General features: G+C 43.1%; 1 protein-coding gene across 2 annotated transcripts in view; it reads right to left on the reverse strand.

The window, feature by feature from the left end:
* Positions 1–11,250: 11,250 nt before the first annotated feature.
* Positions 11,251–19,372, reverse strand: part of BUD13 (BUD13 homolog) — a 29,017-nt gene continuing 20,895 nt past the window's right edge. For both annotated transcript variants that reach the window (XM_047752932.1, XM_047752933.1), the window contains exon 10: positions 11,251–11,654. In XM_047752932.1, the coding sequence (XP_047608888.1) occupies positions 11,561–11,654 (94 nt within the window). In that variant the 3' untranslated portion in view covers positions 11,251–11,560. The remainder of the gene's footprint in view (positions 11,655–19,372) is intronic.

Here is a 19,372-nt window from a genome sequence, read left to right on the forward strand (position 1 = left end):
GGGCTGGGCAGAGAAACTAGTGGCAACATGGCCCAGAAAGCCAGTGTGCAAAGTGGCCCCCGTCAGCCACCTCTGAGGGCTGTGACTGTGGGTGTGTCCTCTCCCAGGATCCCCCCCAACCCCACTCCCTTAACTGTCTCCAAAGCTTCTGCTCTCTGCTTCTGTCCTCTACTGCAGGCTTGACAGGAAGAGGACACGGGACACTTCCTGGGCTGGGTACTGCTCTGGCTCAGGGCCTGCCCGGACCTCAGTGATTCAAGGGCAATGTTCCCGGAGCTCTCATCACTTGCTCCCCACTGTAACTACAGCCTGCCAAAGTCAACTGTAGGTAAAATGGCTCCTGATGGCCCCTTTGTCCATCCTAAGGACACCACACACCCTACCCTGCCTCCTCCACCTCACACTGGCCAGTCAAAAAGGTGCTCCTAAAAGGGCAGTGCCCATCCTCTCCAAACCTGCCACTCCTGCAACTCAAATGCAGAGTCTCGGTGTGGCCAGTGCAGAGGCTACCTTCCTTCCTCTCTCTGAGGAACTGGAGGGGCCTCCACAGGTCCCAATGGGGTATATCCTTCCTCACATCTTCAGAAGTGGGGAGGGAACAAACCCTCTGACTCGGCCCTAACCCTCGTGTGCCCTTAGACTGCTCTTTCCTCTGTCCATTAGGAAACACAGACACCACAGCAAAGGAACCAGGCCCTGTCTGGGGTTCCACCTACCTTTCAGTGAGTCCATCACTGCTCGGCATCTTGTAAGCCACCCCTCCCCCAACCAGCACTACTCTAGAGGCCAAAAAACCCCCCAAAACAATAAACAAGCGGGGATGTTCATTAAAAAGAACTGCTTTTGAAACGCCCTGTGTCCTCACATGCAGAAAAAGCCCCCGGTCCAGTTCTTACTGATGCAACTGCAAATAAACTACATCTGGGTCCTGTCTGGACATGCCACCAGCAGCATTGCCCCCCTGCTTCCCTTGTGGGGTCATGGGTAAGGGAGGGCAGCATGACGTAGATGGGGAAGAATCACTGGGACAGGTCAGTCACTACTCCCTCTGCTCTAGACACCCCTGCTCTTGGGGACAGAAGACCCCACCCACTTCACCACCCTTCAAGTGGCACAGCTTTCAATCCCACCCGGCAAGAGATGCTGGCTCTCCAAAACCAGCCAAGGAGAAGCCATCCTGCTGTTCAGGTAAGGTCAGGAGTGAGATGAAAATGCAGTCAACAGGGACACAGGAACATGTGCCACTGATGCATCAAGGACACTCTCAAAATACCTTAATAACTTTTTAAGAGAAGGTACTATTTATTAAGCACCTACTACATGTCAGGCACTATGCTAGGTACTTTATTTCAGATGCTCTCAATAACTCAGGAAGGGATGTTTTTACAATAAGGACAATGTGGCTCAGAGAATTTAAGTAACTTGCTAGCTGGTAGCACCTGCCTAGTTTTGGATGACCTCTTACTCTAGAAGACTGATTCCCACGGACTTCCACAATTAACAAGGGGCCCCTCTGAACAAGGAGGCAGGAGTGAACTTCCCTTGGTCAGGGAGCAGCAGCAGGGGGTTGCTTTGCAGGAGTCAGAAGTCCAGGAGGAAATAGCCCCAGGAGATGTTAAATACCGCCTGGAGCCTCTTCCCAAGGCATCACATCGGATACAACACCTAGGCTATTTCAGAAATAGCCAGCCCAGCAAGTCTCCATGGGCTCACTTCAGTACAACCTACAGAGACTGCTACAAGCCCCGGACTCACCACGGAGAGAAACCCTCCTATTCAGGTGAGACTTAGCCGGGCAGGTTGCAGGGGAACAGGGGACAGAGGAGTAGCACTCCACCTGAAGCAGAAACTGGCCCCTCTGCTCCCAAGCTACCCAGTGACCCCTACCCAGGATAATCCTGCCCCCCAGGTAGACCCCAGGCATGGAAACCACCAATCCAGGAGAATACAATAAGCAGCAAGTGCCCTGGATCTCTCCAAGAGCCTTGCAGGAAATACTTGGCTATGTGGTTAGCCAGGACCCCTCTGGGAGGCACCTTACCCACTACCCCATCCTAACCTACCCTCCTCCTTCCTGTTTGGGCTGGCTCAGCAGGCAGCCTTGAAGTCCAGGCTTTCCAAGTTCAGGTAACCTATAAGGGGCTAGGAGGCCACTCTGGGATTCCACACGAGCAACTCCTGATTTCTGGTCTTGGGGAGACCACTCTGAAGGTCAGAGGGGTGGAGGAGGCAATGCTGATGTATTTGGGGTCTGCTACTCCCATTACAGAAGGCTTATGGAGTGAAGCCAGCGGGACAGGAGCTAAAGGCTGTAACCTCATGCCTTTCCCATGGAGACAAACCCTCTGCACACCTTCTCACTCCCCCTAGGTGACCATTCCATGACCACTACTCAGCAGATTTCCCTCCAGAACCCGCCTCTTCGTCAGCCGATGTTCCCAGTTCACATTCAGGGCAGAAAAATTGTACCAATAACACGTCCGGGCTACATGGATTATATCAACCAGTATCGGAGTGACTTTCAAGCCCTAGGGTGGTGTCAACTCCTCGAATGTGACCCAGACAAGAGGAGCCAGGGGATTAAGTGAGTGACCAGTGAAAGTCTGCTGTGGGGGAAGGGGCCAGAGGAGGGCTCTGTTTCCCAAGACCAAGTTATTAACTTCAGAACTACCTTCTGTCCATGAGACACACAGCTGCAGAAGGCAGCAGAGGAAAGGACTGACTGTTTTATAACCTTGGATCTCTGTCCAGCTCAGACTTACTCAGTCTCTCACCTCACAGACGCTTTGAGCAAGGACAAACTGTTCATAACTGGGGGTCAGCTCATCCCCTAAGGATCCTGGGGGACATGAACCGCAAGCCAGGCTTATGCAGTTCCCAGGAGACTATGGAGAATCCGACATTCCACTTGCCCCACCTTGTCCTGGCTTCTCTTCTCCCCTTCTAAAGCCTGCTTCCCCGGGGGGTCAGAAAGGTCCCCTACCTACCTCTGACTCATCCCTAAAAGTTGGAAGGCCCAGCCCGAACCCAATGCCAGTAATATGTGCACGTTACAGAAACACCACCCTAGTCCGAGGTGGTAGTTCATCTTCACCCTGAAGTGACCAGGGATACCAGCCTAGCAATAAAACTACCTCTTCCACCTCCTCCTTAAGCAAACAGACTTCTAAGTTTTCATTTCCCAAGACCACATTCTCTAAGCTGTAGCCTCAAGCTGCCTAACAGGGCAATTTAGAAATTCTCTTCACTGCCCTATCCCTTGGCTGCAGGTGTCACATCCTCTCTGCTGGGTCGTAGCATGATAACTGGGGAGTGTGAAAAGAAACAGAGATAAAATAAATTAGAATTTTGTTTTCAGAGAAGAAATAAATTTTCATTTGAAATTACCTGAAAAGACACCCACCGTATAGGTTAGGCAGGCGCACAAATGACAGGCAAAGAAAGCACGAAGAGGCCCAGCGGCTTTCTATTTGGCGTCCCTGGACTGGTTCATAGGTACAGATTCCAATCTATAGAAATACTTTAACCCTATGCAGCAAATATATCCAGATCACGCAGGAGGACACCGCTCCTGGCTGGTGGCCCATGGCGTATCAGCATCAGAAGCCGAGCTGGCCAAAGCAAGAGATGCCCATCCTAGGTGGGAAGAGCGCAGCCAAGCCTGATGGCGACACACTGACCAGGGTAAAGTGCCCAAGCTCTCTGTCAAATGTAACCAGCATGAAGATCTTAGCTACCTCCTCATCCTGGGGCGGAGGGGCGAGGGGTGGTGGTGGTGTGTGCCAGGAACAAGGGAAAGAGTTTACCCTGCCAGGATAGCCAACCCTACTTTTCTTGGGAAATCCAGAAATTTAGCCTTTCCAAATCTGCAGCCATTTACAGACTGATGGTTCCCTGACCACAGAGGTGAGAGGTATGCATGCACTTAACATATGCTTGACATGTGGTAAGCACTTGACAAAAGGTAACAACTTGTTACAATCATTGTTAATATTTCCCCAGACAAGCATTCCTCTCTTCCCAGATGTTTTATCTACCTCCTACCCAATCTCCCGTCAAAAGAGTCAAGGCTACATGCCCCCCTAGCACATTTGGGGTCTTCAAAGCCAAGCTCCAAGGTGAAACTACCAGCAAGCAATTCTTCCAGGACTGTGGAACTCAGCCCCGAGTACGCCATGGGGACCCTCAGCACAGAGGCTATAAGAAGGCCCCGGTAAGAACGCTTTCTGTGGGCAGGGGACCATCCCCCTAGACTCACGCTCCACCTCCCACCTGTCCACTCCAGGGAGGATGGATGGGCAGTGGGAGGAGCAGGGGGGACTGCAGAGAGAGGAGTCTGATGTTTAAATCCTGGCTTTTTTCCAACTCTGAGCAAGTTAACCTCTGTTCCCAAAAGGAAAAAAAAAAAAAAAAAAAGGAAGAAACCAGGCCCTGCTCATTAAGCACCAGACATTGCATTTTTTCTGTGACTCCCTGTAATTCCTTAGCTTATGGAGGGTGCTGAACGTAATATGCAGGAAATGGAAGATTTCTTCCTTTTTCAGACGATTGCTCTGTCCCCTCCCAAGGGTACAGGTTTGCGGGAACCAGCTGAGGATCAAACTACCACCAGGACCTCCTACATGCCCTTGTTTTCTGAAAGGGTGAACCTACGTAAGCCCAAGGTCAACAGTGTCAAATGTGAGGCAAATACACTTCCTCTACTGAGGAGAGGAAAATATTCAGGTACAAAGGAGAGACTGAGTCACCCCCAGATACAGTAATGTCATTCGCACATGGCAAAAAGTCAGCCTCATGAGGGAGACATGATTCGGCTCCAGCCTGGACCCATAATTTCTACCTTTTTCACAGGCCAGTCCAGCTGCCTGAAAGCCGGCTCCAGAAGCGTTTATGCCAACAACAGGACTCAAAACTCAAAAATAAATAAATAAATACAGGAAATAAAATAAATTGGGAGAAAAAACTACCCAAATAACCTACACAAAAATGCACGGCTTGGAACACACATCTTGTAACAAACTCAAATAGCCACCTCACAGCCCAGACTGGGCTTCTCGCTGGGATTCCCTAGGTACACCCTGAGCCTGGGCCAGCCCTTTGACACTAACTGAGCAAGGATGAGTAGCCTCTTTAGAAGGGAACGATGCCCTCTGTGCTCTAGAAAGTCAGTGTGTTCCAAGACACCCGAGGGAAAGAAGACACCAGAGTATTTCCCTCTTGGTAATGAACCAATGGCAAAGCATCAAAGCTTCTGGAATCAGTACCATCAAATAATTATATTCTATTTGAGCTACAGAGACTGCTCCTTTATATTTTTAAGTTGAGATATAATTCACATACCATAAATTTACTCTTTTAAAAGTGTACAATTCAGGAGTTCCTGTTGTGGCTCAGCGGGTTACGAACTTGACTGGTATCCATGAAGATGCAGGTTTAATTCCTGGCCTCACTCAATGGGTTAAGGATCCGGCGTTGCCATCAGCTGTGGTGTAGGTCGCAGACTCAGCTTGGATCCTGCATTGCTGTAACTGTGGTGTAGACCGGCAGATGCAGCTCCAATTCAACCCCTAGCCTGAGAGCTTCCATATGCCATGGGTGCAGCCCTAAAATTCAGTAGTTTTTAGTATTTCTCATTGCTCCTTAAGTCTAAACTTCAGGCTGAAGAAGGTATAGAACAGGAAAGAGAGCAAGAGGGTCTGAATATGATTAAAAGGGAAAAAAAATTTTCTACGTAAGAAAGGTTTCCAAACCCCAAGTAGGGGAGATTCTGATTAAATACTAGGTTTCTCTCTTTAAAATCTTTACCATATTGAAGACAGGTTTATGTTTCTGGATCTAAGGCAGGGATAAGAAGTGGAAGAATATGCAACTGAACTTAGCCACCTATATCCTTGAGAGATTCCAGGGCTTATTATTTTGAAAAATGTGCATGGACTTAGAGCCCTGCTTCCCCAGTCCAGAAAAGATGTCTCACACTGCCCTCTAGTTGCCAGCCTAGGAAATGAAGCCAGCTAGCAACTGAACAGGCTTGGAGGAGCCCTAAGGATATGCTATGCTCATACTTGTAAAGACAGAGAAATCAGAGGGAGGAAGAATTTAAAACTTTCACTAATGCCCACTAAACACAAAGCTTACCTGGAATTGAATCTATCTGCTTCCCCTCCACCTCAGTCGCTGCTTGAAACTAGGTAATAAATTCTTTTGCTAAGGAAAAAAATGGCTTAAGATTTTCAAAGTACCTGAGCCTCTGTCTTAGTCCCTTCAGGCTGTTACAACAAAATACCATAGACAGTGTGACTTCAAGGACAAATATTTATTTCTTGCAGTTCTGGAAACTACGTTTTCTAAGATCCAGGCACCAGGAGACTTGGTGTCTGGGGAGCGCCGGTTTCCTAGATCACAGCCAGCTAGCTCCTGGCGGTGTTCTCACACAACCAAAAAAAAGCAAGAAATCTTTCCTGAGTTCCTTTCACAAGGGCACTAATCCATTTCATGAGGACTCCATCCTCATGACCTAATCACCTCCCGAAAGTCCTGCCTCCTAACACCATTGACTTGGGAACTAGGATTTCAACAAATGAATTTGGGGGATACATCATTCAGTCCATAACAGCCTCTTAAAGTGAGTTCTTCCTAAGAAACAGTGTAGGGACCCACAAAAAATGAAGTTAAAACCTGAGCCCATATGGAAATAAAAGCCAGCTGTGTACAAGAGATGTGACGATAGGTTAGAAGTTGAATGTACTCACTGCTATTCATAGGAAAGGGACTAGCTTTGACATAGCTTACAGAAGTATAAACTCAAAGGTAGTAACTCAGAGTAGGACCCAGTGTCCAGAGCCTATATTTCCTGGGGCCGTTAAAAATAATAATAATAACCTTTTTATCTTGGAAAATTTTTAGACTTGCAGAAAGTTGTAAAGGCAATACAGGGAGCCTCATTACTCTTCATCCAAGTTTCTTGACTGTTAACCTAACAACATGTATTTTCAAAACTAAAAGATTAACAATGGCATAACTCTATGAACTAAACTCCAGCCTTTATTTGGATTTTATCAGTTTTCACCACATGTTCTAACCTTGGGCCTTTTAAAAAAATGTTTACACCAAGGAGCCAAAGGACCAGATAGGCAGTGTAAAGCCAAGTAGAACACTAGGTTCTAGTCCCAAGTCTGCTACATGCTAACTATAGAAACTTTGTTTACTTTCTGAGCTATTTCCTCTCTAAAAGCACCTTCCTCTCACAAATGCTGATTCTAGACACAGTTTCTGTCTACCTTTCATCTCTCTACCTCAGCTCACCTCTGACAGCTACTGGCCAATTAGGGAGAAGATAACCCTAACCTGGTAGTGACTCCAGCTGAGACTCTCCAGTTAGAGAATGGAGTCCTCTGGATTTTCAGATCTCAAAATTATTTCAAAATCCATGTATGTCTCAAATGGTGGGGGGCAGACAGTCTTTCTTCAGGACTGCAGCAGAGAGGATAGCTGTTCCAACAACATTTTTTCCATTTTCCTGGGTGTGCTCCTTTGCATTAAGGGGTAGCCATGAAACTAAGTTCTAGCTAACAGAATGTGAGTAGCAGTGTGCAACCAGCTGAACAAGTACCCTCCAATCTCTGTCCAGCTCACCAAAAGGGCAATGCCCAAAGCAAACTCGGAAGCCATGTTAATGTTGGCATCAGCCTGGTCCCTAAACAACTGTATGGAGTAGAGTAGTATCCCCTTCCCTCTGCCACAAACCAAAACTACCCTGTACATGAGTGAGGGGGAGGAAAAAAGACTTCCACTGTGGCAAGCCAGTCCATTTGGGGGCTCTCATAGCAGTTTAGCCTACCCCAACTAATACAGGTAATAAATGTCAATTCCTTAGAGCAAGATCTTGTTTCTGGATCTGTGCATAGAGCCACAAGTGTGAAGAACTGAATGGATCACATGCCTGAGTTGGGGGACACTAGCTCATTCATCCATGCAAGGCCTCTTTTGTTTGCCTTTTCCTCCTCCACTCCTCATTCTATTCCCATTCTGTTTCCTCCCACAGACCCTATTCTAATGAGGCATAGTATATATCCTCCTTTAGACATGCTTCTGTTGCTTTCCGTGTTCAATTTACTTGGCCGATTTTTGCTGTAAATTTCCTAATTCCTTATTTTCCTTACCTGAAGTCTATCATGTCACTAAGTTCCTAACAGCCTATAACTGACTGTTCTTTAAAATATCCCATCATATGTATATACCACATTTTACTTATCAAACCCTTTAGAAACAGGCATCTAAGTTGTTTTCAGCTTCTTGCTACCCAAACTATATATAGATAAACATCCTTATATGTAACTCCTTGTGGGTCTGTGAAAGTTCCTCTGAAGGATACAGCCAAAAGAAGAACTGCTTTGATGAAGGGTATCTACAAACTTAATGCATTTGCATCTATGGCTGTATAACAAACGACTTCAAAACTTAACAGCTTAGGGAGTTCCCATCGTGGCTCAGTGGTTAACAAATCTGACTAGGAACCAGGAGGTTGCGGGTTCGATCCCTGGCCTTGCTCAGTGGGTTAAGGATCTGGTGTTGCCCTGAGCTGTGGTGTAGGTTGCAGATGCGGCTCGGATCCCGCGTTGCTGTGGCTCTGGCATAGGCCGGCAGCTATAGCTCCAATTCGACCCCTAGCCTGGGAACCTTCATATGCCGCAGGAGCGGCCCAAGAAATGGCAAAAAGACAAAAAAAAAGACCAAAAAAACCCCCCAAAAAAACTTAACAGCTTAATGACACTCATAGAATGAGAGGAAATATTTGCAAATCATATATCTGATAAGAGCCCTGTTACCAGAATAAGATTTCTACATAAGTGTATGTATGTGTGTATATGTATGACAACCCAACTGAAAAATGAGCAAAGGATTTGAATAAACATTTCTCCAAAGATGATACATAAAGATGTTCAACAACATCAGGCATTAGGGAAATGCAAATCAAAACCACAATGGTATACCACTTCAGACCACTAGGGTAACTATAAGCAAGAAGTCAGATAATAACAAGTATTGGCAAGGATGTTGAGAAACTGGAACTCTCATACACTGCTTTAGAAGTTTGGTAGTTCCTCAAAAAGTAAAACATGGAGGTACCATATGACCCAGTAATTCTATTTCAAGAAAAATGACAACATATGTCCATACAAAAACTTGTAAGTGAATGTTCACAGCAGCATTATTCACAATAGCCCAAAAGTAGAAACAACTCAAATGTCTATCAACAGATGCATGGATAAAAAAAATGTGGTAGATCCATACAAAGGAATATTACTCATCCATAAACAGGAATGTAGTACTGATATATACTACACAGTATGTAAATTATATCTCAAGTCATTAAAAATAATAAATACCTATTATCTCAGTTTCTTTGGGTCAAGAATTCAGAGCTGGGTAACTCTGGCTCAGGACCTCTCATGAGGTTGTGGCCATGGGCTGCACACATCTAAAGGGTTGAATAGAGCTAAAGGATCCACTTTCAAAGGTGGCTCACTCACATGGCTGGTAACACGATGTGTCTGTTGGTAAGAGGCCTCAGTTCCTTTCTGCATAGGCCTCTCCAGAGGGCTGCTGGAGTGTCCTCATGACACAGTAGCCGGCTTCTTCCAGAGCAAGTGATCCAAGAGAGTACAAGGCAGATGCTTCCATGTCTTTTAGGACTCAGACTCAGAAGTCATACATTTCCACTACCTCCTACTGTTTACATAGGTCAGCCCTATTCACTGAAGGAGGGAACTACACAAGGGCTAAAATACCACGAGTCAGGGATCATTGGGGGTCATCTTGGAAGCTGATCAAAACTGCTATCAACATTTGATGATGAGGAAGACAATAATAATAATAGCTAACAATTCCATGACATGTACTACATGCCAGGCACTGTTCTAAGCTCGCAATAAACCTATGACGTAGGTAATATCATCTCCACTTCAAAGATGAAGAAACTAGAACACAGAGAAGTTAAGTTGCTTACCAAGGTCACACGGTTAATAAAAGACATACCTGGATTTCAAACTCAGTATAGCTCCAGAGTAATTCTCTAAAAAAATCTGCAACACTGCATCCCAGATATTATTTTCAACTAAATGTTGTCCATTTGTTCTCCAAAATGAATACACCAGTTGACATTCCCCATGAGTTTTCATTCCCCATGAGAATTCAGTCTCTTGCTTATTTTTGCTAATAGATACAAAGTAGAAACTCATTAATGCTTTGATTTCATTTCTCTAATTACTAGTGGTAATATACTTATTAGCTATTCTGGTTTTCCCTTTAGATTTTACATATTCATATTCTTTGCCTATTTTTATTTTGTGTTTTGTTTTTCTTGCAGATTTGCAGTAGTTCCTCCTATATTCAATCTCTTGTAAATGTAATCTTTTGTCAGTTTTAGACATTGGAAATATTTTCTCCTAATCTATACCCATCTTCAGCATTGACGATGGGGTGCTCTGCTGACTAGAAATCTTTAATTATGAAGCAGGCAAAGCTATAGAATCTTATGGATTGCGCTTTGGAGATCTTATTTAACAAATGTATCCTCACCACAAGGTCATGAAGATACTCTCCATTTTTTCTTACTCACCTTAGCATTTTACCTTTACTTTAGGTCTTAAATCACTTTGGAATTTCTCTTTGCTTTATGTGGTTTAAGGTAGGAATCCGGGAGTTCCCTTTGTGGCTTAGCGGTTAATAAACACGACTAAGATCTGCGAGGATGCAGGTGCGATCCCTGGCCTCACTCAGTGGGTTAGGGATCCAGCATTGCCATGAGCTGTGGTGTAGATCGCAGATGCGGCTTGGATCCCGAGTTGCTGTGGCGGAGGCCAGCAGTATAGCTCCAGTTCGACCCCTAGCCTGGGAACTTCCATATGCTGCAGGTGCGGCTCTTAAAAAAAAAAAAAAAAAAAACGTAGGAATCCAACTTTGTTTTTGTCCATGTAATAAGCCAATTTTCTGATCACCATTATCTGTCTCTTCCCCACTATTTTGTGACACTACCTTTATGATACGCCATGTCTCCAAATAACCATGTCTATTCATAAGTCTAGTTTTAGTAATAATTCTTATTTTCTAAGAGGAATGATCTATCACTGTAAAAGTTTTTACTCATACAGCTTCCTAGATTAATGAGAAATCTAACCATCACCTTCCAGGATCCCTGGGGGTTCAAAGAGCTTGTACTCTCCCCCAAAACAGAATATCCAATTGAGAAAATTATTTTAGAAAAATAAATGTATGTTTATTAAAAAAGAAAAACTCTAGCCAAGAACAAACCCTGGGACACAGAGAAGTCAACACTTCCTCTGAAAGCCAGCAACAGGCAGTGTTGGCACACCTGAAAAGTATAGGTACTTCAGTCCAAACAGCACATCTCAAATATTCTTCTGTCATCAAAACTGGCATTCAGTAAGCTGCTGGTCTGTGTGGGCCCTGATTATTAGCACAGATGACTGTTACAGCCGGATGTATGGCTGCCCTATGTCCACTACCACAATCCACCACCAAGTCCACAGCCTCAGAAAAGTTACATATCCTCAACACTCCACTTGTAGGCAAGTTCCTCCACAGCCTTCTTGCTGGCAAGCCTGGCAAAGCGCTTCTGTTCAAATCCATTGGATCTGCAATCAAGAGATACTAATCAGCCAGAATCCTGAATTGAACATTTATTCTTGAAAAAAGAAAAGAGTTCACAATCTAGTGAGCAAAAAGGACAGTCAGGTGATCATGTGAAAATATTTAAGACGTAAGCCAACAGAATCAGAAAGACAAAATACATTCACCCTTTTATTATTAGTCCCTGTTCGGACCCTTCTATCAGCCTTGACAACTATTTCAAACATTTACTACTCTCTAAAGGCCCAATTCACTCTCAACTGATGTCTACATCTTTTATTTTATCCATTCAGTACACAAACATTTAGTGAAATCTTATTATACACTAGGCATTGTTATGAAAGTGAGTGTGACAAGCACCTGTCCTGATGAACTCATGGACTAGTGAAGGAGACTGACATTTAAACAAATAATTAAAACAAAAAGTGTAAATTATGGTAGAAATATGCATTGGGTATCATGGAAGCAGAATGGGATCTTACTCAGCTTGGGAGAAGGATGGCTAAGAATGGTCAGGAGAGGCTTGGTGGAGAAGGCCCTTATACTGTCTGAAAAGACAGAGTTACCAGAGGGCAAGCAGGGTCAGAGGGGCATTTCAGGACAGCACAAAGCACAAGCAACAAGAGCAAAGGCACAGAGAAAAAAAAAAAAATAGCCTGGTACATGCAGAGAACCAAAGGCAAACTGGTATGGCTGGAGCCTTATGAAAAGGGAGTAGCAAGAGACAGTTAGAAAGGTAGGCAGAGGCCAAATCACAATGAGTTCCGCAGGCCACAGCAAAAAGCTTGGATTTCATCCAGTAGGGGTAAATTTAAAACGGGAGCATAAACTGCATTTCAAAGAGATCACTCTGGAGGACACTGGAGGCAGCAAAGTTACTGCAATGGTCTAGGCAACAGATGATAAAAGTAATGAGAGACAGAAAGAGAGAAAACTTAGTACGACTTAGTGATTGATTAGATATATAAGAGAAAAGGAGGAGAAGGTAATTCACAGGTTAACAATTTTAATGACTAAATGAATAAGGCTGCCACTAACCAAGGATAGAACACAAGAGTAGGAGCAGGTTTATAGCAGGGGAAGCTGATGAGTTCAGTTCATTTAAGGTGCCTCAAGTACATATCCATAGAGAAATCCTATGCACAGCTAGATACTCTAGACTGAGCTGCAAATACAGATTTGGAAATCAGTGACAGACAGCTGGTAAGTGAAAGTGTGCTAAACAGGATTCAGCCAGAGAGCACACACAGGGTGAGAAGAGCTAAGGGTTACAGAAAGAGCCCTAAGAAACATTTGAGGGGGACACAGAGAAAGAGAAGTTCATAAGGTGGCAGAGAAGAAATGATAAGAGAAAGTAACCACAAGTAAAGTGTCCTGGAAGCCAACAGGGGTGAATTTCATGGAGAGGCCCTCGGTTCCCTTCTAGTACTATGTACTCTGTTTTCTTAAAAAAGCTTCCTGAAAGAGCCTGTAATCACTGTCTACACGTCCTTCTTTTTCATTCACTCCTTAACACACTAGAACCTGGCCTTTGTTTCACTATGCTACAGAGGTAGCGCTCTTTCAAGTCACTGATGATCTCCTTACTGCCAAATCCAGTGATTTCTCCCTCTCACCAAATCAGTCACCAGTTCCTGCAATCTTATCACTTCACCAATTTTCCACTTCCTCCTCTCTCCATCCTTACAACCACTGTCATGGTTCAGACCCCTATCACCCTTAGTCTAATCTACTGCAACAACCTTGTGTCTTGTCTTCCTACTTTCAATCTGTGCTTTTCAAATACTTCATATGACTGCTATAATGCCTCACCGATTAAAATGGAGAGCTGCTGCTAATCCATCAGCAGCTCCCTTCTGCTTCTAAGCTGAAGACCAAGCTCCTCATAAGTGCTTCCAAGTCCTTCAGTGACCAGGCCCCTGCTTGACTTTCCAGTCCACCTCATACAACTCCACTTCGCACTAATGCTATCCAACAACATCCAAGAGCTTAGGAGAGCCCGCCACCCCACCATAACACTACGATGCTCCTTGTGACCATGCAATACAGGAGCCCCATCCTTAAACATCCTCCCTTTCTTTCTCATCTTGGTTAATGACTGACATCCCTTAAGACTTAGTTCAGGTATCACCTCCTCTAGAAAACATTCTTTCCCTGACCAGAGTCTCTCAAGGCTGAATTTAACTATTCTTCCTTTGTGCTCCCAAGGGACCTTGAAAATCTTCTACAGTAATACTTCCCAAGTAGCACTGAAATTATTTACTTGTCTGTCTTCTCCTCTAGACAGAAAGTGAGTTGCTAAGCTCAAGGACTGTCTCTCACTAACTGTGAGAACCTGGCACCTAGTACATAGATGCTTAAAATTATAACATGTATGCTAAGTGTTACTAACCGACTGGGGTGACAGGCTTCCCTCTTTCCTAAGGCCCTCCCTAAGGGATGAATTTGGTGAGTACTGAAAGGCTTAGGAAGAAGGGAACTTATGAATGGCACCATCTCCAACCTTAGAAGATGCATGGTATTCCAGAGCACCAAGGAAACCAGAGCTTTTGGGGGAATCAGTAATTAAGAGAATCAATACTAATATGATCCTACAGACAAAGGACACATCAGTAACAAACCAAACCCTAAACTGAATCAAAAAACCAAACTGCAAGAGAACTCGCAGTGAAAAGAGTTTTAAGACTAAAGAATCAGTCACCCAGGGTCTAATTCCAGATTTATCAAGTGAGCTGAAAGACTCTAGTTAAGTTTCTCTTTAAAATAATGGAAGTTAAATTAACTGACCTTATGGGTTTTCTAGAAATATTCACTTGCCAAAAACAGACTAATCTACAAAAAGCAATGAAAGGATGAATAATCAAAAAGAAAGCAAGGATGAGAAAGGGAACTAAAAGGAAAAAGTCTAGGAGAAAATAAGACTGAGAAGTAAAGGAAAACCACCAGGAGAGACAGAAAAAAATTATACTAGTTTAAAAAAAAAAAAAAAAAAAAAGGTCAGGAAGAGTTCCAAGTTTTGGACCCAGAAATTTTAAAAAATAGAAAAAAGAAAGAAAGTATGTACTCAGTGTAGCAGGGAATATCTTTAGGGTTGTGGCTATAAAAAGATCTACTTCTGGCTACACTGCAAATTTAGTACTCTGAAAAATCCTCCTGCTACAAAAGAGCCTATATATAGTGAGCTGCAAACCAAAGCAGGAAACTAGTCTGAAACTACAGCCACCCTAGGATACCTGCCAATATGAGGAACTATAGCTCTGGATTTAGATGGCAGCTTAAGGGACAAAGATAATGCCTTAGGCTCATACAAAGTGGGATGGTAGATTCCAGTCACAGGAGAGGAAACTGAGCAGACTAACCTCCTCTGCGAGAGCAATTATGAAATCTGGACAAGATAAAGTATCTGAAAGTATCTGAAAGCCTGAGACAGTGACCAAAACCAGGCAGAACTTGGGTGGGAGTCCATGTGTGAGAAGATATTTGTGAGGCTTTTTGCCAGAGGGTACTTCCCAAACCACACAGCTCATGAAGGCAGAAAGCCACCGGCTTAATGGCTTTAGGTGTCAGTACAAAGTGGGCAGAACAACTGGGAAATCAGGGAAGAAATACTGAAAAGGAGGGAGCTTCGTAAGTGATGAACCCCAAAATCTACATACAAACTGCACCCAAATCTTTGGCTAACTGCTCAACTGTGCTTGTGCAGGAGAAACCCATTGTGCCTAAGGAAAAAGCAGGAGCTAAAAACTGAAAGAATGAGCAGAAATTTTAGCTGCCACCTACTGCAAAGGAGAGAGTTTGGAGTTCAAATACAGCCAAGTTAACTGCCTGCTGGAGTAAAAATCAACACACTTCAGAGTAACAGAAGAGAATTCAAAATCTCCAGAATATATCATTCATTTTGTCCAGTACACATTTTAAAATAACCAGACATGTAAATTCCCTTAAGGCTTAGTGTGTTAAAGATGCAGTGTTGCGACAGCTGTGGCGCAGGCTGCAACTGCAGTGCAGTGCGGGTTCCATCCCTGGCCTGGGAACTTCCACATACTGTGGGTTCTGCCAAAAAAATAAAATAGACAGACATGTAAAAAAAACAGTAAAATGTGATCAAATTCAAGATAAAACTATGGATAGAAACCAATCCTGAGACAACCCAGATGCTGCAATTAGCAGACAGGACTTCAAAGCACCAATTACAAATATTATCAAGGAAGAGGAAAATGATTCATAATGACTAAGTAGGAGGGAAATCTCAGCGGAGAAATACATCAAATAGAAATTTTAGAGTTGAAAAATACAATGCACTAGCTGGAAACAAAAAATTCATTGTATGAGCCTAACAGACTAGATGGCAGAAGAGTCAATGAACTTGAAAACAGATCAAAAGAAACTATCCTACCTTAGAAATAGTGAGAAAAATGACAGAAAATGAACAAGACTTCAGAGATCTATGGGATAATATCAAGTAATGGAAATAATATAGTTGGAGAAGGAAAAGTAGTTTTAAAAAAGAAGAGATGAACAAAAAATGGCCATATACTTCCCAAATGTGAAAAACATGAACTCATATAAATCCAGAAAGTTCAACAAACTCAAAAAAGGATAAACACAAAGAAAACTACACCTAGGTACATCACAGTCAAAATGCTGAAAACCAAAGAGAAGAAGAAAATCTTGAAAGCTGCCAGAGAAAAACACTATACTGCACTGTTGGGGGTGGGGGGACTAATGAAACAAATGAGGGCTGAGGGTTGACTTCTGATCAGAAACAATGGAGACTAGAAAAAGATGAAAGATTTTTAAAAGGCTGACAGAATTATTGATCCAGAGTTCTATGTGTTGATTTGGAACCTCAGGAGTTCCCTGGGTGAAATCTAAAATCAGCCTCCATTCATGGTGGACAAGGAGAGACCAAACAAAGAGGCAGACCACTCCAACTTGGCAGGTTTAATAAGCAAGGGAACTTACATACAAGGTTTGCCTTGGGCGAACGCAAGACAAGGAGAAGTCCACACCTGCCTACCAGAACCTTAAAAGTTTGTATAGAAGTCTCAACTGGATTCAATCACATATTCAGTCCAGATGGTCTCAATACTCCATCAAGGCTATGTCCTTGAAATGGCAGCTAGGATGGGAAATGGTAGGCAGGACATACATTCCAAGGACAAGGGAGAGGTAAGGAGGCTGCAACTGCCTGGGTCCAGTTCATGGGTCAACCAGGGGTCACATCCTCTCAATAATCTCCTCCAGCACTATGTCAGTGAAACAATTCTTTAGAAATGAAGGTGAGGAGTTCCCGTCGTGGCGCAGTGGTTAACGCATCCGACTAGGAACCATGAGGTTGCGGGTTCGATCCCTGCCCTTGCTCAGTGGGTTAACGATCCGGCGTTGCCGTGAGCTGTGATGTAGGTTGCAGACGCGGCTCGGATCCCCCGCTGCTGTGGCTCTGGCGTAGGCCGGTGGCTACAGCTCGGATTGGACCCCTGGCCTGGGAATCTCCATATGCCGCGGGAGCGGCCCAAGAAATAGCAAAAAAGACAAAAAAAAAAAAGAAATGAAGGTGAGAAAAAGTTCTCTAATTAATAGAACTGTGCAAATGCCAACTCCTGATTTTAATAATGAACTATATGGTTATAGAAGTATTCTCACTGGGGGAAGTTGGGGGAAGGGTACATTAATACACTATAGTACTTTTCCAAGTCCTTGTGAGTCTAAAATTATTTCAAAATTAAAGCCTTTAAAAAATAAAGGTAAAATAAGGACATTTCCATATCAACAAAAACTGAATTTGTTGCCAATAGACCTGTACTGAAGGAATTTAAAATAAGTTCCTTAGGAAAGAATTTTGGAATTCTTTCCAAAAATACATAACCTCAGGGTGAGAAAAACATTAAACAAACCCAATTTGAGAAGGATTCTATAAAAATACCTGACCATATCCCCCAAAACTGTCAAGGTTACAAAAAGCAAAGAAAGACTGAGACACTGGCACAGATCAGAAGAGACTGAGAAGACATGACAGCTAAGTACCCTGTGGTATCCTGAATTGGATCCTGAACAGAAAAAGAAAATTAATAGGAAAACTGGTCAAATACAAATAAAAGCTGGTACATTAATAACATATTAAGGAATGTACAAGAATTCTTTATACTATCTTTGTAAATTTTCTATAAATCTAAAATTACTCCAAAGCAAAAAACTTACTTAAAAAAGAATACAAATTTTTTTTTCAAAACACTATCCCAAACCACTGCAAATTCACATTATCTTCAAGTGCAAATGGACTATTCACCAAGGCAAACCATATATTGGGCCATAAAACATGTTTTAACAAATTTCAAAAGATCAAAATATGATCAGTACATTCTCTGACCTCAATGGAATTAAATTGGACATCAATAACAATATGGTATCTAGAAAAGTCTCTTTGGAATTTTAAAATGCACTCTTGGAGTTCCCGTCGTGGCACAGTGGAAAGGAATCTGACTAGGAACCATAAGGTTGCAGGTTCGATCCCTGGCCTCTCTCAGTGGGTTAAGGATCCGGCATTGCCGTGAGCTGTGGTATAGGTCACAGACCTAGAGGTCCAGGCTCGGATCTGGCATTGCTGTGGCCCTGGCATAGGCCTGCGGCAACAGCTCCAATTAGACCATAGCCTGGGAACCTCCATGTGCCATGGATGAGGCCCTAAAAAGACAAAAGACAAAAAATAAAAATAAAATAAAATAAAATACTCTTAAGTAACTCATGGATCAAAGAATGAACCAAAAGGAAAATTAGAAAATATTTTAACAAAATCCAACATACATTCCTGAAAAAAGACATTCCTTATTAGCAAACTAGGAATATAAAAGAACTTTCTCAGAGTTCCTGTCGTGGCTCAGTGGTTAACGAATCCGACTAGGAACCACAAGGTTGCAGGTTCGATCCCTGGCTTTGCTCAGTGGATTAAGGACCTGGCGTTGCTGTGGTGTAGGTTGCAGACACGGCTCGGATGCCATGCTGCTGTGGCTCTGGCGTAGGCCTGCAGCTATAGCTCCAATTAGACCCCTAGCCTGGGAACCTCCATATGCCATGGGAAGTAGCCCTAGAAAAGGCAAAAAGACCAAAAAAGAAAGAAAAAAAGAACTTTCTCAATTCAATAGAAAACCTAAAAAAACTCTACGGTGTACAAGATATTTAGTGATGGACGACTGAATGTTTTCCTCCTAAAGTTAGCAACATGGTAAAAGATGTCTGCTCTTATTGCTTCTACACAACACGTGCACTGGAAGCTCTAGCTAGTGCAATAAGGCAAGAAAAACGAAAGAATCCTTTCTAGATTGGAAAGGAAGAAGTAATACTGTCTGAATTCACAGAGGACATGATCTTCTAGGTTCAAAATCTCATGGAACCTACAAAAAAGCCATTGTATAAAGTGACCTTTACCTCAAGGAAAGCAGTTGATAACATTTGTTGCCAATGATAAAACTGGAGCTTTTAAGTGTAAATTAGAATTTTCAAAAACTTGTACCCACTACTATGAACTCCTTTAAGTTCTTATTATTTAAGATTTTTGTGACAAGATCAAAGATGTTAACATATATGTGATTATTTGATATTGTATAATGAAGTATGTCAGTATTTGGAAGGTCTGAAAAAAAATCAGCAAACCGATGAATAATACATAATGTTACAAAATCATGCATGAGTCAAAGATCCATCTAAAGCAGAAAAAAGACCAATG

The sequence above is a fragment of the Phacochoerus africanus genome, chromosome 11 (assembly GCF_016906955.1).
Source record: "Phacochoerus africanus isolate WHEZ1 chromosome 11, ROS_Pafr_v1, whole genome shotgun sequence".
Classification (NCBI taxonomy): Eukaryota; Metazoa; Chordata; class Mammalia; order Artiodactyla; family Suidae; genus Phacochoerus; species Phacochoerus africanus.